This window comes from Quercus robur, chromosome 4 (genome assembly GCF_932294415.1).
Source record: "Quercus robur chromosome 4, dhQueRobu3.1, whole genome shotgun sequence".
In the NCBI taxonomy this organism is placed as follows: domain Eukaryota; kingdom Viridiplantae; phylum Streptophyta; class Magnoliopsida; order Fagales; family Fagaceae; genus Quercus; species Quercus robur.
Window position 1 is genome coordinate 52,612,880 of NC_065537.1, and position 27,436 is coordinate 52,640,315.

The 27,436-nt window shown below is 32.8% G+C and overlaps 2 protein-coding genes across 2 annotated transcripts; both read right to left on the minus strand.

Annotated features, from left to right (window-relative positions):
* Window positions 1-4,590: 4,590 nt before the first annotated feature.
* Window positions 4,591-8,210, minus strand: LOC126722947 (bark storage protein A-like). Its single transcript, XM_050426111.1, has 6 exons — window positions 7,865-8,210; window positions 7,704-7,771; window positions 7,209-7,364; window positions 6,864-7,073; window positions 5,449-5,628; window positions 4,591-4,924 (listed from the first exon to the last, which is right to left on the minus strand). The coding sequence occupies exons 1-6, from the start codon at window positions 8,106-8,108 to the stop codon at window positions 4,769-4,771; spliced, it is 1,014 nt and encodes a 337-aa protein (XP_050282068.1). The 5' UTR covers window positions 8,109-8,210; the 3' UTR covers window positions 4,591-4,768.
* A 6,682-nt stretch (window positions 8,211-14,892) lies between these two features.
* On the minus strand, window positions 14,893-23,945 carry LOC126722952 (3-phosphoinositide-dependent protein kinase 2-like). The gene is made up of 11 exons (XM_050426117.1): window positions 23,210-23,945; window positions 21,284-21,464; window positions 21,058-21,110; window positions 20,174-20,275; window positions 19,996-20,104; window positions 19,833-19,911; window positions 19,431-19,596; window positions 17,606-17,740; window positions 17,284-17,450; window positions 16,037-16,259; window positions 14,893-15,392 (listed from the first exon to the last, which is right to left on the minus strand). Exons 1-11 carry the CDS (start codon window positions 23,378-23,380, stop codon window positions 15,309-15,311), a joined length of 1,470 nt encoding a protein of 489 aa, XP_050282074.1. The 5' UTR covers window positions 23,381-23,945; the 3' UTR covers window positions 14,893-15,308.
* Between the last annotated feature and the right edge of the window lie 3,491 nt (window positions 23,946-27,436).

Below are 27,436 nucleotides of genomic sequence, written 5' to 3' on the forward strand. Positions count from 1 at the left end.
TTCTCCGAGGAGTTACCCCTTCTGCTCCTTGGCGCCCGTGTGGTTTTTTGCTGCTTGGTCGGCTGGGCAGCCACCTCGCCTTCCTCAGGAGTGTCAACCGGCCTTTTCTTCTTCAGGTCCGGATTGACCTTAAGGCCAGGGCCCGAGACGCCCTGGGGGATCACCGGGGGAAGGGTTTTGACCTGTGATGGAGTTGGTCCCTTCGATGACTGACCCTTCGATGACTGACCTTTCCCTCGGGAGGACATCAGCTCCTTTAGAGATTTTCCTTTTCCTGCCATGGGCTCCGCCTCTTCGTCTGAAGTATCGTCCGAGCAAATAACGATTGAGGGAACACCAACTGCAGAATGTTGGTCCTGCTCTGCTTCAGGATTAGAAAGCTCCACTAAGGGGTTTTGCTGAATTTCCTCCTCGAAGTAAAACTTGTCTATCTCCTCCTCAAGGGAAAGACGAGATGATTCAGCTCCTTCTTCAACCAAAACAGCAGCGCCAGGCTCATTCACCGGAGGTAGCTGCTCTGCTAAGTAGGGATTTCTGACACCAGGCAACACAACTGGTGGCAGATCGTATTGAGCTAGGAACTCGTCCTGGGACACGTCAATCCTAGCCAGCCTCGGACTACCAGCCCTTATAGCGTGACCGATTGCCTGGAAAGCGCTGCTCAGAGGTTGATAGCCCAGAACCAGATGGGCCGCACGCAACTGTCCGTCCTCGGAAACGTAAATCTCCGACCTAAGAAGATAGTTCAGCGCTGGCACGTTCACAAAGTTTATCCGAGGAGCGACATGAACTTTGTCTGCAAACAACCAAGAAAAGTGGGGTTAGTCCATGAAATTTTCCAATTACACAGAAAGCAAGAAAAAATAATAACCCCTTAATACTAAATCCTTTCCCAAAAAGGACCGATCCTAAAAACGCCGCACCTGGGTTTCCTGCCCGAGTTGTACAATGAATACCGTCGAACCACTCCCCAAAAGCAATGAGGAAGTCATTCTTCATGGTCTTATTGGATACTGGGAGACAAGAGATCAACCTAACGTCCTCGTTCCGGGATTTAAGATAATACCCATCATCCCCGAGGCGGTGACATTCGTACAGATAAGCCACATCGTGCCAGGTGAGGCCTAGATTCATCCGCTCGTCTAAGACGTCTACACAGCCTAGTATCTTGAGCATATTTGGGGCACACTGATACGGCGTCAACCTATGGTTGAACAGGTATTCCCTTGTAATCCTACGCATGGGAAGTGTCATCCCTCCCTCTATAAAAGCAATCATGGGGATAACAACTTCTCCCTCAACTCTATCTGTCAATACTCCTTCAAAAGGACAGTACCGCAGCCCAACCCCCGGGGGAATGTGGTATTTCGCCCTAAAGGCTTCCATAGCGGCTGGAGTTTTTACTAATTTTTCGAATCTACCCATCTGAAATGAACTGGGGAAATGAAAGTAAAGACCAAAAAGAAAAGTAGAGTCCGAGGAGGGAATTGAAACGGTGAGAAGAACGAAATGTACTGGTACCTTCACAAAACACTCAATGGGACGGCTGGAAATCTCTCTTGGACGAAACGCTTCACAAAAACGGCTACGGTGGCGTAACGGACGCAAGTGTTCATATATCTCTAGGATTCGATGGAGTTCTCTAGAGTCCTTTGAGGTTTGTGAAATGCAGATGAAAGAAGGAAGTGAACCCCTCTAACGTCTTATATAGCCGGGAGGAGAGAGAAAAGATCACCCCTGCCTAAAAATACGGGAAAGAACGATGGCCGTTCGATCCACGCCAAGCCGTTGGATGAAGGGAACATAACGCCTCCAGAAGTTAATGGCCGCGCCTCGTAAATTGTAGCGCATCAAAAGTAACGGTCCGCACGCGCGCCACACGATCTCCTTATTTCCATCCTCTCACAAACATCAAAACCCCGCTTCTCTCCTCGGAGGGAGGTAAAAACCGGAGTTTTGAGGGGCTATTGTGGGGCCCGGCCCAAAAATAATGGGCTATTCCAAACTCAGGCCCGTCCGAGGAGCGTCCTGTCCGAAGAGAAGCCTCATATGAAGCATTACTCCATCCCAATAGCGCCAAGGAAACCTGTCCGAGGAGTAACTCCTCCTCGGACATCACGAAGCCCAGACGAGGAACTTTCCCCAGCCATTTCAGCTCATCTTCCCAACATATAAAATGAATAAAATCCAAAATATCTCATGGAAGGCTACCACCACATTAATTGCGCCCCAACCACCCTCTTGGCCGCATTAATGAGGAAAAGACCCCTGAACAGTACCACCTTCGCCTCTGCAACTCACAAAGGGACTGATGAGGGCGTCTGATAGGACAGGTGCTCAAATGGATGCTTAGATGATCAACAGGTGTAAGGTTGAGATGAAAGGAAGAGAACTATATAATGTAGTGGAGTCCCTCAAAGAAGGGGACGAAAGAATTGTATCAGGAACTGAAGAAATAGAATCATACGTGAGAAATCCATTCTTGTGCTTTTATTTCTTTTTGCAAACAGTACAGTCCATGCATCAGACCTAATAGGTTCACTGAGGCTAAGTTCTTTGACCCATCCTCTACAAATATTTATTGTGGGTTGTGCTTTGGGCCAAGGCCTGATCAACAGAAGTTGGGCCAGGGAAATCGTGCAACTACAAGTACCTTACAGTAAAACGTCCCCTAAATTCATGAAATAATTTGAGGGAGAGATATGAGTTCCAAAAGAACTTAATCATCCCATAAGTTTATGCATCAAAAGTTGCACGATTTAAAGTTCCAAAAAAAACTTAATGTCGCAATAGCTTATGCACCAGAAGTTGCAAGATTTTAATGGTGCACCTGAAGTTGCAATAATTTAAAAGTCTAAGATATGAAGTAGATGTTGTTTTAATTCCGCTGTGGATTTCATGTATAAGATGCATGTGTATTTCAACACCCAAATTGTGCGAATTTGATTGATAAAATTGTTTGAGTGTATATTATGCAGTCGTATGTTACATCCCAAATTAAGTATTTTACTAACTAGATCTTAGGTTTATAAGTAATTACAAGAAGTTCAAATTGCAATTTAACTAGTCCATTTAGGGTATGATATAGTTAGCACTTTCCTCGGGTCATTACATTGGTATTATGTAGGCATGTGTTGAGTCCTATATTAAGTGTTTACTATATGGATCTTAGGTTTAAAAGATCTCAATTGCAATTTTATTAGACCTTTTAAGTTATAAGGTTAAATGTAGTTAGCTCTTTTTTCACATCGATATATTTGTATTGTGAGAATGGATAATTTTAATTATTTGAAAACTATAGGTATTGATGATGCGCGCATCAAAACCAATATTGTGCATGTGAGTTAGTATTATTAGAGATCTATTAGCCCAATAGAAGGATTGGGCTTGGGCTTATATATATTGAAGGATTGAACTTGGGCCTATGATATTGGGCTAATATATCTCTAACAAGTAAGATATGTGTTTACATATGTTTACGATACTAGAAAGCAATAAAGGGACAATGGGATTCTTTAGTTGGTGAATGTTGTCTTTGAAACTTCATGTGTGAGAAAAAAATAAAAACGTGGTATAGGTTTTTAAAGGAAGAAGAGTTGATATTGTTGAATCTTCTTTGCATGCAGTCAAACTTTCCAACTTGTAGCTAGGTGATAATTTTAATTCGTCTCTTTGACTTTGAAGTGAAGTATAGGTTGGTTTTCTATTTAAGACTTCCTACGATATGTATCAAGCATCCAACAAGTGCAAGTACGAAAGCAAAATACAAGTGTATATAAGGAATAAGAAAGCAAAGAGTGAAATAGTGAATAGTGGTGTGTGTGTTTAACACAGTGCGTGTAATGTTAAAGTATCAATAAAACTTCTCTTTTATTGATTCCTCCTTTATGTTTTCTACTTGAGCATAGTGAGATTGTGTTTGATAAGATACTTGCTTCTTGATGTGACGCAAAACTTACAAGCATTATACACTAGAATTGAGTTTGATTTATAAACACTTGATTAGAAATGAAACCTTTCTTTGAATAGCCTTTCCAGAGAAATTTGTGAAATAAATCTTCTTTGACACATCAGAAAACTTTTACAAATAGTGCCTGCTTTCATGCAGTTTGTTCAATTCTTGTTACTCGCACTATTACAACTCAAAGAATTGAGAAATTACACTTGATTTCAACTCCAATATGAAAATCAACTAAGAGTGTGTTTGGAAAAAATTAAAAAGTCAGCTTATTTTACTATTCGGCTTATTTTTGCTACTATTCATGGCTCCGTTACACTTTTTGGTACTATTCATAGGTCTCACTGTACTATTTTAGCTAACTTTTACCTTTATCTACAGTACTTTCAGCAAAAAAATTTCAATTTCAGTAAAATAAGTGGGTCCCAAACAGAATGCATTAATTTGGCTCCAAATTAAAAAGCCAAATTATTTTACTATTCAACTTATTTTTGCTACCATTTATGAGTTCTACTGCACTTTTTGATACTATTTATGAGTCCCACTGAACTATTTTAGCTCATTTTTACCTTTATCTACTGTACTTTCAGTAAAAAGTTTTCAGTTTCAACAAAATAAGTAGATCCCAAACAAATCCTAAATATACCCTTTCCTTTATTTAGAGACTAATGAATTCATTGTTGAGAACTTACATATTTTATTCATTATGCATAAAACCTAACATGTCCATAGATAGCCTTTAAATGAACATCACTGGCTAACATCATCAAAGGTATGAGTTTACGAAAGCAATAACAAATAAAAATTACATCATTGTAATGTCTTGATAAATTGAACAACAGCTTTGGCAGTATTGAGTGCTGCAAGAGGTCCAAATTTTAAAATTGCATTTCCTCCTGATTGTCCTCCGGCTAAATCTGATAACCCTCTGAATACTATCACTGGAGAACCATTTGACAAGCTTGTCTGAAAGAAGTGCCATTTTGTATTAGCTATTTCTCTATATAAAATAAGTTCCTATCAGGTTATCAAAGTGCGAAATGCATAGCCACTAATTTTGAACTAAAATCTACTCACATGAATAAATAAAAGCTTTTGTGTTTATCTTTAGGCTAACTTGGCCTTTTTTTTTTCTTTTTTTCTTTTTTTTTTAAAGATATAATAAGATTTAAAGTAATGCATTTGCTTTAAAATAATTGCTTTTTACCATCAAGTTAAGACATTAATTTTTTTTATTTCTTTTATGTAGGCATAATTCAATTTCAAGTCTCTTATTCAATTATGAGTATTTGTCAGTCGAACTAACTAAACCTACATTAGGCTAACTTAACATCCATGCAAAGGTTAAATTAAACTTATATATATATATATATATATATATAAAAATATATATATTGCCTGCCAATCATTATTAAGCAATCAATTTGTAAATGATACAATAGTTGAACTCAAGCTTTATAACTGATATATAGAGTGATTACCAAACTTACCATTACTACAGCTGCACTCTCCATATCTACGGATGACACGTGAAAATTTCTAACTAAAAATTTCCTATAAGCTGCATTATCCACAAAAATGTTGGATGTTGATCCCCTTAGTCCAACTACTAGCTTGGGCTTGTGTGGGAGGCACAAGCTTGAATTCACACACTGTTCCAATTCCATCCCCTGAAAAAGTACTCAAATTGAAAATACAATCAATAAAAAGAAAATACCCTACTTATTTGATCCTCAAACAATGAGATAAAGTTTAATTGATTTTCTCAACTATTAATTGTATCAATATAATTGCTTAACCTTCAAAATCAATTTAATTTCACCTTGAACTCTCCTCTTTGTTTGAATTTTAATGAAATTAATAGTTGAATTTAATTTGATTTTAATTTTTTTAAAACTTTATATTATAACCTTTTAATTTATATTCCATTTGCCACACTAACTAATTTCGTTAAATTTTAAATGGAGAGAAGATTCAATGATAAAATTGAGTTGATTTCAAAAGGGGACTAAATTGATACAATTAATTGGAACTAAGTTTATATGATTAATTATCAAGGGACCAAACTAAATTTTTAATTTTATCTTTAATTTTAGGGTATTTGAGTTATTTTAGGGGGTTTCTGAGTATTTTTTGTCATTTTTGAAAAATTTTAAGTATTTTGGTCATTTTAGAGGTTTCATAATATTTTTGGTCATTTAGAGCATATTTTAGTCATTTTGGTGATTTTAAGGGTATTTTGGTCTTTTTAATGGTTTTGAGATATTTTAGAGTTATGTGATTTGGGTGAATGATACTTGGGGCTAGTTGGGTAATTAGCTCTTATTTTAATGGGTGAGTAAATAGGTTTGGGTAAATTTTGCCATCTATATTAAGTTGGAGTACCAAATTAAAAATTTAACCCAAAATAGATTTTGATTATCAACAAGATTATAAAGTTCTAGATCAATTCATCAGTCATTTCCTGAAATTTCGATCATCAAATTACCTTACACATATTTTACCTAACTTAATTAATTTGACGACAGAATGGAAGAAAATGTCAAAGGAGAAACTTTAATTTAATTTTCCTTGTTTTTTTATTGGCTGTAGTACTATACCTAGTTGTCAATACTTGTCACTATCTTATATTTGGGCACTACACATTTGGTGTTCTGGGGCTATGCAAAATGACTTTTGGATGTTAAGGCATGGAGTAATAATGTTACATACAATTCCTTATCTATTATAATTTATATGAACTCAATTTGACTTGTCATTGCCTTACCTAACAATTTAAACTTCAAAGTCACCTACAAATTTCCAAATTTCCTATCTGATATATCTCTCTGTTGACTAGAAAATACATAATAATAACAAAAATAATCCAAAAAGTAAGAAGAAGAAGCTTGAATGTTAGTCATACCTCCAATTTGGCAGCAAGATGAAGCCAATGCTTACTTGTTTCTGCCCAAAACAGCGGCTGAGCAGTATTGGGCTTCCCCAACTCAGAGTAGAATTCCTCATCACTATACCCAATATGTCCCAACAAATTATTTCCTTCACCTTTTGGTACATTGTAGCTTGCAATATCCAAGTGAACAACATCGCTAAGGTTCGTTGTACTATTAAGGTTCTGTCAACAAAAGAGTTTTCCTCACATAAGCAGCACAGAACATATAGTACATAGAACAACCAAAGCAAAAAAAAAAAAAAAAATCATATAAAGATTAAAAGACACTAAAGTTATAGAGTTAACTTAAATACATACCACCCAGCCCCAAATGCCAGTGTTAGCAAATTGTTTGGGAATGATAACATCTCCAATGGACATAGAATCATTTGCATTCCCAGCAATGCCAAAATGGATTATGCCCTTTATGTCAAACAAATCCAGCATTTGTTGTGTTGCTGCTGCAGCATTTACCTGATTTACCCAACACCAATCAGAATAACAACTACAAAGGTTAACAACAAGGCACATAGATATTGATTATATATATATATATATAAGAAAATTGAAATATTAAGGTAAACTAGTTGTAGCTGGTATTCTTGGTCATCAAAATAGCATCTAGTAAAATAGCGACGTCATTTTTTGTGTTCCATTTTATGCTTTACTAACTTTAATATTATGTCACGTAAAAAAAGTGTGACCAACTATGATTCATGAAAAATTAAGTGGGACTGATGATTTTTATTCAAAATAACATAACCACCATGGTGTATGCTATAGTATTTAGAATCTAAAGGTGTATTTAATTACCATTCCAACCCCACATCTCACATAGATGACTTTCTCACCATGGATCTTTCCAACCCGGAATCGCCGGCCTGTAAATTTCAAGTTGTATTTTTAACAAACTAATTTAATACCAATAAAACTACAACTTCAACAAACCATAGATGGAGGGGAACAAAATTCACCTGATAAGTCAACAAATGGGTGAGTCTTGTGAGGCTTAAAAGCCCCAGTAGCAAAAAAAGCATTCTCTTCAGGTTCATACACTGTGATGAGACCAAGATAAGGCCCTCTGCGGTTTACCTCCTTGATTACAGTCAGAGATTTCAACCTGTTTAGTGGTAAAGCAAATGCATCAGGAACAACAGCCAGAAAGAAAACTAAAACCTGCATAAGCAGTGAACATCTTGTAACTAGTTTTGTAGCCATGGTTAGGTTCTGGTGAAAGAGACTGCTTTATTTTCCAATATATAAGCATATGACTTGTTCAGACTTAAGAGATTTCCGGCAAGGCATATTCTAAAATTATCCAAAATTTTTGTTTGGCCGGTGTCATCACACACCTACTTTCTTTGTTACGAGTAATGGTTATTCCAAACATAGTGGCGGCTCTAACTGCAAGCCAAAGTGGTCAAAAGACAATCCTAATTTACAAAAAAAAATGTATATATTAACTTACTAAAAAAATATTATATGCTAAACTAACCTATTGTGACTACCCTAATAAAAATTTTGAACACCCTGATTTGAGAATTACAAAAATTTAGGTTCAACAAAAATAAGAGTAGTGCTACTACATTCACAACATTTTCACAATAATTTTATAACAAATATAAATGTGATAAGTTGTTATTGATTCTAATTTGGGTCAAATACTAATATTATTTTTTACCCACTAATAACAGCTTTTTGCATAAGATTTATTATAAAAATGTTATGGACTTAGCATTACTCCAAAATTAATTCTGCCCCAAACATAATTCTTAATCTCTTTTTTTAAGCTTAAATAATAATAATAATAAATATTAACCCAAATAACAACAAACATAAATCAAACAAAAATAATACAAGACCAAACAACAACAAATGAAAAAATTATTCAACAAAATACCTATTATAAAACAAAAAGATAAATTTTAACTTGTTCAACCTATTCAATAAAAATAATTTCTAATTTCATTTTTCTTTAAAAAATGGTACTAAGAAAAATATTGTGGTAATTTAAATTTTTTAATGATCATCCTAAATAAAATTCCTAGATCCACCACTCACTGTATATATATATTGTTTTTTAACTAAAATCATAACTTCAAGTCGTAATTTCAGTTAAAAAGCAATATGTGTATAGCGTGTAGTATGTAATAGTATTTTACCTTTTGGTATCATTGCATTAATCTCTTTCCTTTTCATATCTCAACATAGCAATATGATGTTTAGGTTAAGTGGCAAAAGCCAAGTAAGCAACAAATAAATTATTTAACAGTGTTGGGTTTTTTTTTTTTTTTTAATTTGGAGTGAATAATAGAGTTAGGGTTAAGTACTGGCAAACCCACGGTCTGTTGTAATACTAATCACCATTAATAAAAATGATACCAATGATGTGTTAATGTCAAAATAATGTTATTTTAATTACAATATATCATATTAGCCTTTGTGAAAAAATTATAAAAAATTGATATGCTCTAGTACAATCGTTTTTCTTATCTTTATAGGATAAGAAAAGGTGATCTATTTTAATTGAAGAATTAAATTATGATTCAATTTTCCAGTAAACAAGAGTAAGAAAACCATAACTATCAGTGGTCTTGGAAATAAAAATTAGAGTTTTTTTTTTTTTTTTTTTTTTTACTTGGGAAAGAAAACAGAATGAGAGAGAGAGAGAGAGACGACGACGACGACTCACGAGTTCTGAATTTCTTCAAAGGTTTGAACTTTGGATATCAAGGAGGATTTGTAGGACTTTGGTGGGTGAATTCCATCATAATATTTGACTTTTTGAGCATTTTGACCTCTTAAAGTTTGTTGTTTTTTATGAGAAAATTGTGATGTAATTCTTATTGAGATTCTTTTACCTTTTTTTTTTTTGTTGCTAATATAGAGATTTTTTTACTTGTATTATAATCTGTTATTGGTGTCAATCTTGTTTTTAAGGCATTAACTTGAGAATAAATAATTAATTTTATGATAGCATGTTTGTTTGGAGTTGGAAGGTGGAGAAAAATATATGTTAATAACTTCAATTAGTTTATCGAGGATTCATGGTCAACACTCAACCACGATTTGTTCCTATGATATTTCTCTTCAAATGGAAAGGTTTTTTTTCTTTTTTCTTTTTATTTTTATTTTTTACTTTAGTATTTTTGTATAGTTTATGTACTGCGTGATTGAATTATGTTCTAGACTTAAGAATTTTGGTTACAATATCTGTTGAGATTGTTTGAAATTATTTGTTGAATTTCTTAATTCACAAAAAAACTAGTTTTAAGTTTTAATCCAATAAAGTGGTAATTTTTTTCTTTTTTTTTGGATAAAAGGGGAGTATTATTTAGATATTAAAGAGTTTATACAATAACAGGCTTATAAGCCTCTAAAGGACAGTAAACTGATCCTAATTAAGTGGTATATTTGATGGTGTTTTATGTTGTATAATTAAAACACATGAACAAAGAGTAAAGTCATCAAGATCATCATTCTAGCATATCCCCAAGATATGACATAAGAATCAGGAAAATAGGTTTTTTTTTAAGATCCACCAAGATCTCTTTGAGATCTAGTCAAATCTAGCAAAAACCAGAGATTTCGACAAAATCCAACGACGATTTCTGCAAAATCTGGCACAATTTACACAGTCTGAAACCAACCAATACCCGACTAGCGAACCGTTGACATTCGACCACCTAAACCGCTGCCGTCGATGGGTCCAGGTTTAGGAGACCCAATTTGGTCAGGTCGGTTCCGGGTTGGGCACAAACCCGACCCGGACCGACCCATGGACATGCCTAATTATGATAGATATTAATGAGTAGTTATTATAATTTTGTATTATATGAATCGATTAAATATATAATTATGATAATTATTAATAGGTAGGACAAAGTTTGGTTTCATACATGTTTGGATTTTTGGGTTCTAACTTCTAACCACCAATAGGAAGATGAAATTTTTCATTATCATATGCATTGCGTATGACTCACTTAACCCAATAAACCAAGTGAGTTATGTGTATTACACATAACAAGACACGTGTCATCTTCCTATTGACAGTTGATGCCAATCATTTTCCTAATAGGTATTTATTATGATTATGTTTATATATATAACTAATTATTCTATTATTTAATAGAAAATAAAATACTAAAGCCACAAACTATGATACGTTAAGATTCTAATTGAGCATTTAAATATAGAATAGAATTTAATTTTTTTTTAAATATATATATATATATATATTAGAAGATTGACATGTAAAATTGTGAGTCATTAAAAGTTTATGTAACAAAATATCATGAGGTGTTGACCTAAAGTCAAATGTTTTCATAAAACCACACCTAAAATAATCTCTATCTCTCTCTTAATACCAAAATAAAAATAAATGAATAAATTACAACTTTACTTATTCGTGCATTACCTTTTATCCAGATAAAGTAAACACCCTTTTAAAATATAATGATTTTTCATTTCTTTTTGTTAAATTATATGCTTGAACTATGATATTTAATTCTCTATATAAAATTACCATTGTTTTGGTTAGAATTAATTCATCGAGTTGTATATTTAATTCATCAAATTAACCTTGGTTTATATTAAATATAAACCCCCCCCCCCCCCCCCCCCAAAAAAAAATTATCCACTCAAGCCTCAAACTATATCAAGTTTTCAAGTTGGCCCTATAATCTAGTATAATGAAAATGATATCTTCATGTTATATTTACACTAGTTGGTAACTTGAACAATAAACCCAAATAATAATAATAATAATAATAATATTTGTTTTTTTCTTTTATTTTTTTCAAAATATAAAATTTGATCATTATGGTAGTTTAAATATAGAATAGAATTTAAATTCAATTAAATATATATATACTAAAATAATAACGTGAAAAAAATGTGAACTCTCAACAACTTATGTGACACAATACGTTGAGCTCAACTAAAAGTAAAAAAATGATATTGTTTTATATAGATTATAAATTATAGACGATGTAACTCATTTAAGCATTATCTATTACATGACAAGTTGGCTCTCATATGCCATCCGTAAATTCAACATAAATGTTATAGGTCATATAACATGCTTTTGTTATATTTCTCACTATAAGTATTATTAATATTATAATGATGTTAGGAAACTATCAATTTTCCTACATAATTCTTACCAAACTAATATTTTTAATTTAAAAAAATAATAATAATATTTAATTATTAATAAATTTATTTATTATGTTGTTGATATGTCACCAATCACATCTATTGTCTTGTTTAGTTTGTAAACTTTTTGTAAAAAAAATTGATATAATTTTTATTCTTCATACAATAAGTAACACAATTTACTCTAAATAAAACACTATTACCAAGTTTCAAGAATTTTAAATATTTTTCTATTAAATTCTATTACTATAAGTTTCAAGAAGGTTACAAGAGCTTTTGTTATTCATTTTAAATTGGTTTAATCATCCTCCATAATTTCTTTTTAATGAAAATTATGTCTTACTACACAATATGCTTTTGTCAAATAATTTAATATATTATTACTATTTATTTCATTGTTGAAATTCAATAATATCAGTTTACTTTTTTGTTAATTTGTACATGGCACAGACATATTGTTAATAATATATAATAAGCATAGCATCTTATATACATTATTATATGACTCATTATAAACACTATAAATTATACGTCATATGACATGCTTACATAATGTTGCTTGCTAACATTGAAACTAGTGTGTAACTCATGCATATGCATAAATGCATTTAAAAATAAACACTTTTTTATCATAAAAATATAAATAACTATTAAAATTATTAGAAAAAGTAAACATAATTAGTTACATGTTAAAATTCTTGCATAAATTTAATACTAATTATGATCATTTTTTTAATTTTAACTAAGATAGAACGCATGATAATCTTTGTTGTGTGATGATTTTTATTGATAGATACACAATTAGTTTTTAATTTTTATTTTATAGTTCATTAATATTAAATTTTTAGTAATTTGCATTTATTAACTCACTTGACACAAAGATTAAAAATTTTAAGTAGACACAAGGTACAAAATTAGCCAACAATTGAAATTTAATTTAAAATCTAATTGAATTTTCTCCAAGTTTTGGATTTATATATATGTGTATATATATATATATATATATTATCAAAATAATTTAATCTAGTAAAATTCTAAAAAGTTAAGAATATTTAATTAAAATTATATTACCAAAATTTTAAAGAAATTTGAAATAACTTTTCGTTACTTATTTCAAAGTATTTAAGTCATTTACTATAATTTTTTTCGTACTTTTGAAAGAGAATCTTATATAAGGCTCTTCATTATGCAATTTGCAAAACTTTGAGGTAATTTTTTTTCCTTTTATTTTTACTAGTATGTAACCTGTGCTTACGCACAAGAATGATAAATTATAATGGAACTATTGATGTTAGTTTAGATTATTAAATATATAAGACATTACTTTGACCAGGACATTTGGAGGTACTAGAATGATTTTTCCTTGCAATTTGAATAACATTGGTTACACCAAGTTTCTCATTACACTACTATTATATATATAATTTTGAAAATCACTATTGGACACTACATATACAATATGAATTCATTATCACTATCCATGAAATTCTACTAAATACAACACAAAATAAAAAAATAAATTGGTTCAATAGTATCTCCTAAATTGAATGGGGATGGGTGCATAGGATCGTTTAGATCAATTACAGTTTGTTATATTCAAGATCTTCACATACAAAATATGTAAATAGAAACAGTATTAAAAAATAAAATAAGAATACACTCGTTAGTTCAAAAAATATATATAATAAAAATAAAATAAAATAAAACTCAAAAATCTAAACAATTTAATTTGTATGAAAAGCTAACGAAGGCAAAATCTAATTTTAATGCTAATCAAATTTTCTCTAAGCTTTGGTTTATATAAATATAAATATATATATATTTATATATATTACCTAAGTTTTTTTATATTGGACTCCTCGTTTAACACTGAATTAACTCACTTAGTACAAAAATTTTAAAAATTTAGATTAGATGAGACACGTAGTGCAAAATTTAACCCTAATTGAAATCTAATTTTTACACTATATTAATTCACTTGGCACAAAAATTTAAAAGCTAAATTAGATGAAACACATGGTGCAAAATTAAACTTTAATTGAAGTCAAATTTGAAATCTAATTAGATTTTCTCTCAGCTTTGCCAAATAATATAAATTAAGACTATCGAATTTATTGTTCAATTTCAATGATATTAATGAATCGTTTCCCTAATTTGCATATACTTTTCAATTAATTCGTACATCAGATACAAACTGCCAGTTTAATTCTCTCAGCCTCCCACATTATAACCTAAGTTCTTTTTTTTCTTTTCTTTTTTTAAGAAGACATAACCGAGTTCATGTGATTTGTGATCTAACACGGAATATCTAAAAACATGGCATTTTGAGATGGCACCTGCACTTAAAAGAATCATAATGTAAATACAATCAATTAAAAGTATGAGGATTTTTGTCTACTTTTAGATGGCGTATTATCCATAATCTATACATGCACAAGAGCTATTTGCATATGATTACAGACTCAACAGTATAGGACCTATAGGTGCTCTGAAGTCTGAAACCATCACAAGAATATATCTCATCATAATATGAAACGCACTACCGGTGCTGTCACCTTTTTAAGCAATGGAGGATGACAGAACAATAGGAGATGAAACTGAATGGTTTAGCTCAGTCCATCAAAGTCTCAAGAAAACTGATGTGAAACTCAAAAGGTAAGGCTAAGCACTCTTACACTTACAGATGGAGCACTTTCTGTTTTTTAAATCGGTAAAGTTGCACACGCACTCAATGGATCTTGAATCCATGACATCGCCCTTCATCTAGAACTTATAATAGGAAGACGTGTCAGTCAAGTTAGAGCTCAATAGCATGATGCCATTTTATGAAGGGCATGAACACCACTCACAGCAAATTGCATGCATATGAAATGCTAAGAAACCAAATGGAACAATCTCAAAATTGCTGTTATACAGTAATCATTTTACAAAAAGAAAATTTCATTAAGGTAATGTCCTTTTCATACAGTATCAAGTGATTAACCCACCCCCCCCTACAAACCCTAAAGTTACAACTTCACATTGTACAGATTACCACACAATGCGTGAAAAAAGGATGGAAAAAACCCCTCATCAAAAACTCAGATGAAAGCAGTGAGAGGAGGGGGAACAGCTTTGCACCTTGGAAGAGCCGAATGTGCAACTCAAATCTCTTTCATTGAATAAATAATTCTCAGGGGTGTCAAATGTTTGAGAATCTCCACGTTCCTCTACACTATTATAACATCCAAAGAATGTGTTGTCAAAACCACGAAACAAATTTTACCGGTTTTGAAGCCCTTCAATTGCCTTTTTCCACTGCCATGCTCTTTGTTTTGTATCCTCAAATGACATCACCTTTTTTGGCTGAACAATTACATAAATTAGAATCAGGAAACGAAGATCTAAAAAAGAAGAAGGAACAGAAGTAGGACCAAAACCCTATATATTTAGTTCTTAATTCAATTTTTGCTGCAATAACTGGAATTATGAGGGGGTGGAGCTCTCAGTTTATTCACTTAAAAATTCTTGTGTGTTGTATGTTTCAATGTGTGCTTTTCATAGTGCTACTCTTCAGCTTCTTTTGTTTCTTTCTTGAGTTTATGAAATTCAGATTTTAAAACTTTATGAAACATTCTTGTACAGATCTGGTCTACTAGACTGTTTTATTTTATTAATAAAATTTCTATCACTTATCAAAATAATTTTTCTGCAATAATCAATGAAAGTAATGCTTTCTAAATTCTCATGCTGGCTATATGAAGATAAAAATTACTAAAACTGCACATCATAACACTCAAGATTTATGTATTATATGACACATTATTGGAGAAAGATTATTGCCGAATTCCAAATACAATGACGAGGCCCACTATGATTGGCTACTGCTAAATATTTTTTTTACTTGTTATTTACTTATTTATTTTGAAGCTTAGGTAGGGTAGAGGGGGGACACAGTTAACTGGAAATATGCCCTTGATGATAATAGGGCAGGGAGCAGGGGGACTTACTGTGCAAATCTTGAAATTTGAAGGACTTGAGACTTGGATGTTGAGGTCATTAGGATTGTCTGACCAAATTATGTTTCCCTTCACAATCAGCTTTGAAGGGTCCACATAAATCAATTTTGGCTTGTTAGTGAGGATAAGCTGCACCTTCTTGCTAGTTAATTTCTGTATTTTCTTCACCATTGAGATCATAAGAACAGATTCCCCTGGATCTAGGAACTGTTGCCTGTTAACATGGTTAGTATACAGATTAGATATGGGTCACCATGCATACACAAACAAAAGAACACATGTTGACGGCCAAGCAAAACCTACAAACGTTACAGATTCAAAATCAATTTGAATTTCAGAAAGTATGACAGAAATGAAAGTATAATTATAGAGCTCCTTTCCCCTCATACTTCTCAAAAATCTAAAACATCAACAAAGAAAAATTATTTCAGCCCAAGTTCTAGAGAAATTAGCCAAATGTCCTTTTTGAAGGTGAATTTGTTGGATAGCCCCAATGAGGACCGTTCTTGCAACACAGCAACTTGATCTTTACAACTTCTTTCCATGCATGTTTCTTGACTGAGCTCAACAGTTTAAACGCTAGAGCTTAGAGAGTAAAAGTTTGGAGTCCAAGTCCCTAATAAAATCATGTGAATCTTCCTTATACTTGCCTTCTAGAAAAGCTTAAGCTTTATTACAAAACCTATGCAGATTTATATTTCATCTACAAATTGCATCAAAATTTACAGGGCATCCTTCATGAGAACCACTAACAATGGAATGGATGGTGTAATTAAGATCAAGTCCAATCATGATCTTGGGCATGTGAACATTTGAGACACCTTCACAGTAACAAGCACAACGACAATTCCCTCCGTCCCATTTTAATTGTCCAGTTCAGAAAATCTAAACTTTTAAGCGAACTTCATTTAATGCATCGTATCTCAAAGAAAAGTGTGGAAGATTTCAAATTACCCTTATAAACTTCAAGAATTTTAAACATGAATACAATTAAGAGCAGGGGAATATTAGTAAGTCAGTAAATTAATGACCATCAACTTCAAAAACTAGACAACCATTTGCGAACAGCAAAAAATGGAATACTGGACAAACACAATGGGACAGAGGGAGTAATATCTATACTCTTAAAAATGTAGAGCTCACAACAGATAGAATTGCTAGTCGAAGAAACACCAGATTTTCTTAACAGTAAAGCACAATGGATGCCAAGAATAAAGATAAAGATGTTGAACCAATACCATTTTGAATCAAATGAGTCAATTGAAGCAAGCCTAGTTATATGGCCAGACCCTTCAGATGATGAAGCAGCACCACAATTCCCATCTGCTTGTCTGTCTGAACCATCCCCAATGTGTGAAGGGTTCCATGATGAATCTTGAACATCCTCGCCCTCACTTGAGGGAACCTAAAAAATTAGAGAACAATTATCAAAATTGATGTAAAAAAAAGTAAAAAATAAAAAACATTTTTTTAGAATTATTCAATCAGTGAAGGCAAGGATTCTTAGAGGGAGTGAGATTTCTTTGTAGATTGCAGTTTGACACATAGCCAAAGCCATACCCCTCGTTCCAAAGCAAGTTTTGGAGGGGTGTGCCCTCTTAAGTTCTTCCAGTCAATGCCCTTGAAAAAGGGATGCATCTTGAGTACCACATAACCATCAGGTCCAGCGCCAGGTCTCCTGCTGGGATCTAAATCCTGCATCATGGTTGTAGCTAATTTAGGGCAATTATTCACTTCATCAAGCAATATCAATTAAACATTCTATCACATGCAACAGAGATTAAGTGAGAAAAAATAAATCAAAATATATTCAAAAATAGATATTCTTTAAATGCCTGCATTGTTCCCTCACGAGAGAAAAATGAATTTAAACACTTGAAAGATTTATTTTTGTTGATAAATAAAGATATTTTCCCCTAAAGAAACATTTTTTGGAAAACTAACAAAAGCACCTAACTATATTGACAATTACCAACTCTGATAATAATTGGAAATTTCTTGATTATTTACTGAAGGATGAAATTCAATCATTAGAACCTGTTACCAAGCAGAGGAAAGGACCTTCCACTTTCCAGGAAAAACAAAATCAAAGATAAGTGGGATGGTTCTCTATAGTCTTCCTTAAAGATCAAAATGGCTCCTACTTGCTCTCATTGGAATCTTTGTCAATTTATGCACATCTTATACGTGGATTTTTTTGTTTATCCTATCTGAATACCTTCCTACTTGAACACATACGGACAAAAAGTTATATTGTAGGCCATTATCGATGCATTGTATGCTAGGACCAAAAGTGGACCAAAAGATTATATGTAGTCTAGGATTACATCTGTTTTCTTTGCAGTTAATTTCAATGTCAGAAATTTATCAATCCGTGTTATTAATTTTAAGTCAGGACTGTAGGTAGTGCAAGATATATGATAGTTCACAAATATGACAAGCTGTGAAAGTAAACAATTTAAAATACACTAATGAATAAAGCAAATCAATAGGACTCTCAAGAAACTAGGCCTACATCTATGCTTAGTGTCATATATTTTGTCCGCAGCCAGTCCCAAGCTTGAGAAAAGGATGAGGGTTGCTGTAGGTTGACTGCCAACGTAAAACTTAGTCACTCTATTATGAAGGAATTCACCACAGATATTCATTGAAGTGTCCACTGTGATTAATCTGTTGAGGTCCTTAAGGAACCATACCATAGCTGACCCCAAAAAATTTGGGACTAAGGATTGGTTGTTGTTGAACTGGACTCTCAAGGGTGGTGATCCTACTGCTAGTCATGGTAGTCAACTAACCATTTTATGATGTTATATATAGGCTTTTAGTAGAGAAAGGAATAAGAAATAGCTCAGGATAGCAACAGAACATAACAGTTAACGATTTAAAGGCCAATAATCAAAATGTAGATAAACGATACTCTCAAAGGTGGTGGTGGTTGTCATTATCTTTGTAATAGAACTAGAAGTAGCAGTAGTACAACGAGGGGGAAGAGGAGAAGAAGTGGAAGCAAAACTGACAGCAGCTACACTATTCCCAAGATCCACCCTCCCTGTCTTCAACTGAATACAGTAGTTGCCTTCTTCAAAGTTCTCTTCCAACAAGAAGCACTATTTGTAAATGATGGGGATATAAGGGTTTTCGCTCCCTAAAACAGAAAAATAAAACCACATGCCTTCAAACCAGTGCCAACATGAGCTTGCCCTATAGCACAGTCATTTCCTAAAGATTATAGCTGAAAAGCACACCATAATCACTTGGGAGTAATTCTACTTTATTCTTTTTCCCTGATAAAGATGTTTAAAAGAAACAGTAGGACCCTAACATATACAATCAGTGCATGCTTACAAGAACCCTCAAGCTAATAACAACTGCAGTTGTAGCTTACCAATAACCGGTCAATGAGATCTTTTGCCTCCTCTGAAAAGTGATCTGGAAATCTAATATCTCTGGCTATAATTCTTTGGAAAATAAGCCATTCACTTGCATCTTTGAAAGGAGAAGTTCCTGAAAGCATTTGGTACAAGGTGCAGCCAAGTGCCCAGAGGTCATTTCTGTTTTAATATGTTCAGAAAAAGCAAAGGAAGTTATCCTACGAAGGCAGTGCAACATTAACAACTAAAAGAATGAACAAGGTGAAGTATAAGAACCAAGTATTGATTGAAGTGAATAATTCAATAAATATAAATTTAAGGTAGAAACATTAAACTTAAGAATTTGTATTGATTGCAATAACAACGCACGCTAACTTATACATGCCTTGCTTAATCAAGGAAAGAAAGTCACTCACCCAAATGTTGCAGGAGAAGAATTGAGAACTTCTGGAGGGACATATGCAGCTGTCCCCACAAATGTGCAGGCCTTATCATCTGGACAAGGCATTAACTGAAAAATTTTAACATATCACTCAAAAGTGGAATTAACAGCATCCACATGACAAGATTTACTCCAACCTGATGCAGCATTTGGAAGGACTGTAATTTGGCTATCCTGCATAGGCTTCACACTTCCAAAATCGGCTATTTTAATATGTCCATCCAAAGTAAGCAGCAAGTTCTCAGGCTGCCATGTGAAAAACTTTTAGAATCATTCATATAAAAATGAAATGGTACAAGCCAACTTGGAAACTACCTTAATATCACGATGTATCAAGCCCAGACTATGTATGTATTCAAGTCCATCTACAACTTCTGCTGCATAGAAGCGAGCTTCATCCTCTGACAAACGACCTTTCTGCAAATACAACTAACCGATAGTGGATACTGTAGAATGACAAGCTAAAAGGCAGCAACAGAAACTGGAAACATAACAACAGATTCGAATTCCTGATATTTTGACAAAGCAAATATTCAGAAGAGAGAGATAGAGAGAGATTTTGGGCTTAACCGGTCTATGCCTAATACAGTGATGAATTTGGTGTCCAATAACAGAGGGAAGTTATGAGAGGGGAAAACTAGGATGCTTTCCATTGTCACTGGTGAAGGGTATTTCGTTGCAAAGAAATAAAAGGCTTTTGATGGCATGGTAGGGAAATTTTGACAAATGGAAAAGTTCCTGAGCATAAGTTTACAAGGACTTCAATTTCTTGGATGTGCATTACTACTTTCTTTTTTATATATATAAGTAAAAATATGCATTACTCCTTTTATTAAGATTTCCTCCTCTTTAAATTTTATGGACAGTTATTATTATAAAAGACGACTGGCCTTGCTCCCTCACCACCACCCCCCCTCTTTCCCCTCTCTTTGGTCACCCTCTGCCCATGTACTTCAGCAGCACTACCATTGTTGGCGCCTTTTGAAAAAAGCTTCTTTTTTTTTCACAAACAAGATGCAACTAACCATAAAACTTCCAAAAGTGGGATGAGTTGTGTCAAAGCTACATATTAAACAGAAAAACACCATCTTCTATTTTTCTTTTTGCTTATATCAAACATGGAAAAAGTGGCCAAAGAAGTTTTCTTTGGACAAATCAGAGATGATTCCACAATGGATGCATGCTATAAAATTTCTTACCCTGGTTATTTGATCAAACAGTTCTCCACCTTCACAGGATTCAAGTGCCATGTCTTCACGATATAATAAAAGAAATCAACATCAAATGATAATCCAAATAAGGAAAAACCAGAAAGGCATAACAAAGAACAAAGAGCACATAAAGAACACCAGTAAAAAAGTTGAGAAGCCGAAGCAGTATTCAAAAAGTAAAATACTACTACAAAATTACAATAAGAATACCTACACAGTGAAAAAGTATCTTGAAATGTAAAATATAGCCGCACAATGGCAGGATGATCCAATTGATCAAGTACAATGCGCTCCAACTTCACATAAGCTGTTTTATTTTCTTTGGTAATGAATTTTTTGTCCATGATCTTCAATGCATACACAATTCCCGTGTCCCTTTTCTTTGCCCTAACAACCTGTTAGTATCATTCATTCAATATTCAAAGAAGATCGATAGAAATATATCAATAATTACACATTTAACACAGACAAGAGATGATATGAGCCACACACCTATAAGAGTCGCCAACAGTTTAAAGAAGAGAATAAGAGGTTGAAGAATAGAACAGATAATTATAACTATTATTTTCTTGCATTTAGAGTCATGTGTATGATATTAGCTCTAAATACAGAAATGGAAAGCCTCAAATTTGGTCAACCTTGGCATGTCAAACAAACGAAATCCAAAGCAAGGTGACTAAACTTTTCTGTCTGTGAAAAATAATAAATCATCCTCATAAAGCACTCAACAGAAACCTTGAGGTAAAAAAATACAGGTGATAGTCAATCAATCCATACGGCCAACCAATTGAGAAAATTACCATGGCATATCACATCAGTTGTAATCAATCATTCACATGACAAGAGGAAAGTTGCATAAGAAAATAATTTGACACAGCATCCAAATTGGTCTTAGATAGCATCACAGACTAGCTAATCATCATAATTAATAGTCTACCCCTTATCACATCCTTACTCTTTTTTGTGTTTTGGTCCTTTTGGACCTAAGCTTAAACCTATAAAAGCGCAGGTGAGAAGCTCCATAAATTCCAACAGGCCATGCTGTCTTAACAACCCACACGATGTACTCAGCTCATATATTTTTTCTCTAAAATTCTCACTTTTTTTTTTGAAAAATGTAACATCCACAACACTTTCTCAACAAATATCTTAAGTGACAGGTTATTACTAATTGTTATTAGTGGGTAGTGGTGGGTTCAAATTATAACCAATAACAACTTCTTTTTTTAACATATAATTGTATATGTACATGAAGCTCACTCCTGGAGACTTGAACCCTATCCCTTGCCCCCCCATACCCCACAAGCACTTATACTTGTGGAGTAACCATCGCACCAAGGGTATGCGATAGTGAACTAGTAACAACTTAACAAGCACTTATACTTGTAGAGTAACTATCACACCAAGGGTGTGCAATGGTGAACCAGTAACAAATTAACATCTATGATTTGTTGTGAAAATATTGTGGACGTAACACTTCTCCTTTTTTGGAGAGAGAGAGAGAGAGAGGGGGGGGGGGGTAAAAATTTTATTTGAGTCTTCTTTTTGTGTGTGTGTGTATTGTGTTTTGGAACTGAAAAGACGAAAAACCAGCATGCTATAAAACTAACTTCAACCATACAGCTTGGAAGAGCCGCATTTTCTGAGGGTAAAAAACAAGAAAAGGATCTTTGGTTCAGATTTCCCAGCAACCAATCAAAAGGGCACTGAAATCAAACCCCATGTTCCATCCATCACATCCATCTTCATTTCAGGGCCCAATTTATCAAAACTACCTTCCTTGTAAATGAAACTCCCCTATTGAGCAAGACCCACCTGGGTTTGCATTAATTCATAATTATACTTGCTCCACATATGAATATAATCCACCATAATATTGCCCATAACTCCCCCAATAGCTTTATTGCTCATATACCCATTCACCATTACTGCCCATTAATAAACATACAAAGAAGAAAATAAATTTTGAACTTTTATCACATATTAAAAAAACTGATACAAACATACCATTCACACACGAACATTCAATCAAAAGCCAGCAATCTATAGCAAAAACAAAACAAACTAAAACAACCCAGAAAGCCAAAAATGAACAAAAATCTAAAAAATAAAGAGGAAGAATAGTTTCCAAAATAAAAACCTTGGAATAGGAACCAACGCCATAGATCTTGCCCAATTCAAAATCCTGAACAGTAAAATTTTCCTGGGGTGCCCTAAAAGCAAAGCTCTTGGATTTCTGGACATTCCCACCATTGGAAGAAGTGGCCTGAAGTTTCAACTTTGAATCAAAATCCTTCTCCATTGCCAACATCTCTTTTTTTCTCTTCACTCCCTTCAATATTCTCTACATATTCTCTGAACCCACATTTTTTTCTCTCTCTCTCTCCTGAGAATAAAAAATGAAGATAAAAATGAAAACTTTGGGAGGAGAGCTTGACCAATTGGATCAGAGAGACTGTGTCTTTGATAATTGATAATATTCTCTGAAAAAGAAAAGGTAAGAGAGTTGGGGTTCCCTTATTGGGGGTATATGGGTATGTGTGTGAGTGTGGTGTTTAGCGGTGAAGGTGTGTGTGTGATCAGCTTTAAAGCTTTGGGCTTTGGCTTTGTTTTTGTTTTTCAATTTTCAAAACCCCTAGAAAGTACTCTCAAACTCCAATATTGGATGATGAGAGAGAGAGAGAGAGAGAAAGAGAGACAGAGAGACAGAGCTTTGTGTATTTGGGTTTGGTATTATATTTGATGGAGGAGAGGAAGGTATGGGGATTGAAGAGGAGAGAATGGCACATGGGATTGAATGATGGACATCTCCTCTTTCTGTTTCTCTCACTACACCTAAAAAGGGAAATGAGAGTAGGGGGGTGATGCTGACGCTCCTTATGATTGGGAAACCATATCTAGCAAAAAATATATATATTATGCCCTATCCATGGATATCTTCAGTTTGAAACTGACAATTAAGTTATAAGACTCTCGAGTCTTGACAGCTTATAAAATTGATCTGTTATTATTATTGATTTAGAGAATGGTTTTTAACAAGAAATCCAAGGCTCTCTTTAAGCATTTAACTATTCATTGGAATGTTTGTAATTCATCATTCTACAAACACTCAGAACTAGGAAGAAATCTCTTAAAGGTGATCTCAAAATGCTTGTTAAAGGCTTCAAACCATGAATCTCACGAACATCATGAGGACTTAGAAAAGGGTTTGGTTTTTCTTATATCTTAAATATTCAAATTCAACCCAGACTCGATTATGTGTTTAGATTACTAAAGTAATCCTATTATTAATTTTGTTTATACAAAGAGACTTAGGGTTTCTATAATAAAAGTAAGCGTGCCTCTATTTTCTCTCCTAAAACATTGCTTTTAATTTAGTGTAAAAGTGCTTACTAATGTTTAATTTTTGTTAATAGTTTTTAAGGTGTTCAATTTTAGGTCATCCCAACTCAATCCAACTTATTTGACCCGACTCGTGGTTAGATAAACAGGTTAAGTCTTTCCAATATGAGTGGGAATGGTTTGGATTTGGAAAAGCAATTTTCGTCCCAAACCCAACTCATGATCATTCCTAATTGGTATTTTATAGGGGTTTTAGAGTAATTCTACTATGGAATTTTTAAAATTTTATCCATTAATTATGAAATGAGTTAATCATTTTTGTCACATTATCAACAATTTAAATAAATAAATATAAATAGTGTTAATCAATTTTTTGTTTAAGTGTTGATGATCTGTTAATCACAATGATGAGCAAGATTTTTATCAATATAAATTTTTTTTTTTTTTTTAAAAAAAGGCAACAACAGCAACATTGGATGAACAAGATTTTTAAAATCCATGGTAGAGTTACCCTATAAACTCTCTAGGATATTAATTCACCTAAGTCTAGGAGTGATTTTATTTGGGGGGAAAAAAAAAAAACAAATGCTTCTCACATGTTGATCATATGTATAGTATTTCCTATTTTGGTGTGTTACTATTATGACCAAAATGCAAATGGAACCAAAGGGATGAGACGTGCAACAAATCATGGAGGACTGCCAAAAAAACAACATAGCATGGCTAACACGAAATGGATATCATGGCAATCCCTTGTTAGAAATACTAGGGTTAGCCGGTTATTGTATTTATGATATTTTAAAAGAGAAGTTAACGCCTAATAATAACACGATAGACAAGGGTTCTAGAGGATCACTGATAATACTTCATGTGGCACAAATTTCTATCAATAACTATTGAGGCCTCACGAATAAATAGAGGCTCATATTATAAGCAAAATGACACATTCTCATGTTCATTACTCTCGTTATATTGCTTAGTAATGTCTAGTATAGGGTATTGTGTAATTTTGTTAAGGCATTGATGCAAGTAACTTTATGAACTATAGTTACTTTATTCTATCAATGGTAGAGAGTAGAGAGTAGAGACTACAAAATCTAATCTCTCTTGATATGTTATTCTTTAGCGCCGTATGTATTGTTCTAACGTTATTCCCTAACAAGTTGGTAACTTGATATTGATTGATATTGCATCATTTTAGCATCGCATTCTACGCAGTGGTTTCTCAAAAAAAAAAAAAAAAAAAAAAAGCATTCTACGCAGTGTAGTTAACGTAAACAAAACATCGGTTCTTTTGGATAAAGATAAACAATAAACTCCTTTTTGTTGAGGTAAGAATGGACCTATAATAATTTTTTTGTTTTTTGTTTTTTTGTTTTTAAGAAGCAAATACCTATAACAAACAAGAGAGAATTGAGACGAAGCCATATTATGAAATCGATCACTAATTAAAACAATTTGCAACCAAATCGACACATAAATAAAAAAATAGGCTAAAAATTATTTTTGTGTTTTAGTTTTATAATAATTTAACTCTCTTTTTTTTTTTTTTTTTGTATATGACAGCATTTGAAATTTAAAGATGGTAATAAAATTGACATTCATAATTAAAATACTTAAACATCTAAAAAGACACTTGAAAAGTTGTTTTTGTTCAACTTTTAAAAGTTCAAGGGCGATTCCCAATATATTGATGCATATCATGGTCATTAACTGGATATTGGGAGGAAAAAAAAAAACTGGATATTGGGAGGTATTTTTCTCATTTTGATGGTTTGGGGTGTTTTATTATCATTATCATTTTGGTGGTTTAAAGGGGTATTTCAATCACATTAATAGTCTTGGAGATTTCAACATGTGAGAGTCGCAAATAGATTCTAATTTTAATGGGTAAATTATAAAATCACTCAATAGCAAATCTCAATGTGGAAATTCAACTTTTGATATCATCCCCCTATCCTAAGGAACTTACAATATTGAAGTCACCACTTAATTTAATTATTGAAGTCACCACTTAATTTAATTAACCAAATTATATGGGTTCAATCTTAATTACAATATTTTGTTTCTTAATTATATTATTCTAAAATAATTCAAAATAAAATACAAAATAAAACCTAAACTAGGTCCATTAGACTAAATTTGAGGACTACGCTATAAAATGGAAAAGTGTTAAACACTCACTTCATCCGAACTAAAATTTATTTCCTTTGATACAATCACCATTATTAACAAATTCACCTATCCATTGTACAATTGATTCAAAGCAATAACAAAATAGAAAAATAAGCACCCATTATATTCATTGTTCACATAATCAAAGGTTATGACTAATAAAGAAAAGGAAATAAAAGGTTAGTCACAATAATATAACACATTAAACAAATGAATGAAAGCAAGATAAACATGCAATAAAATATTCCCTCCTAAATGCAGGGACAATTGATAAAATGAATGAAAGTGTGTGAATTTTTTTTTTTTTAAATAAAAAATTTAAATGCACATCCTAGATGAAACATCTACATGATGTACATGAATATTGCACAAATATTACCAAAAATAAAGATTTAATATCAAACCTGAAAATTTAATAATATAACCTACATTCCATTATTTTACGTGAATTTTATCATTTTTCATGTATTTAAAATACATGGGCCTATTTTACATGTCATGCTAATGATAGGAAATCAAAGGATTTATTTTTTTGATTTTTTATTATTTCATGTGATACAAGATTAAAAAAAAACATGTTGTAATTAATTAAATGATGCTTGGATAGAGTTATTTCATGTGAGAAACCTCATGATTATGATAGAGCTACATCTTATCGTTACCTTATAAACATAGATCTATAGATCTAACATGTTAACACATTTTAGATTTTACATGGTTTTCAAAAAAAAAAAAAAAAAAAACATTTTACATGGCATGATCTATCATTCTAATGCATGTAATCATATATCGATGTGATGTATGAACATATGAATGTATGATGGTAATATAAATAGAATAGAATAGTAAA

Coding starts and splice junctions, on each gene's coding strand:
- LOC126722952 (XM_050426117.1), bottom strand. CDS start 23,380: ATGTTGGCAATGGAGAAGGATTTTGATTCAAAGTTGAAACTTCAGGCC. Junction 20,105..20,173: donor TGATACATCGTGATATTAAG/GTAGTTTCCAAG, acceptor TTCACATGGCAG/CCTGAGAACTTGCTGCTTAC. Junction 17,451..17,605: donor AACTTGCTTTGGAACGAGGG/GTATGGCTTTGG, acceptor CTAATTTTTTAG/GTTCCCTCAAGTGAGGGCGA.
- LOC126722947 (XM_050426111.1), bottom strand. CDS start 8,108: ATGGCTACAAAACTAGTTACAAGATGTTCACTGCTTATGCAGGTTTTA. Junction 7,365..7,703: donor TGAGATGTGGGGTTGGAATG/GTAATTAAATAC, acceptor TGGGTAAATCAG/GTAAATGCTGCAGCAGCAAC. Junction 5,629..6,863: donor ATCTTGCTGCCAAATTGGAG/GTATGACTAACA, acceptor GTACTTTTTCAG/GGGATGGAATTGGAACAGTG.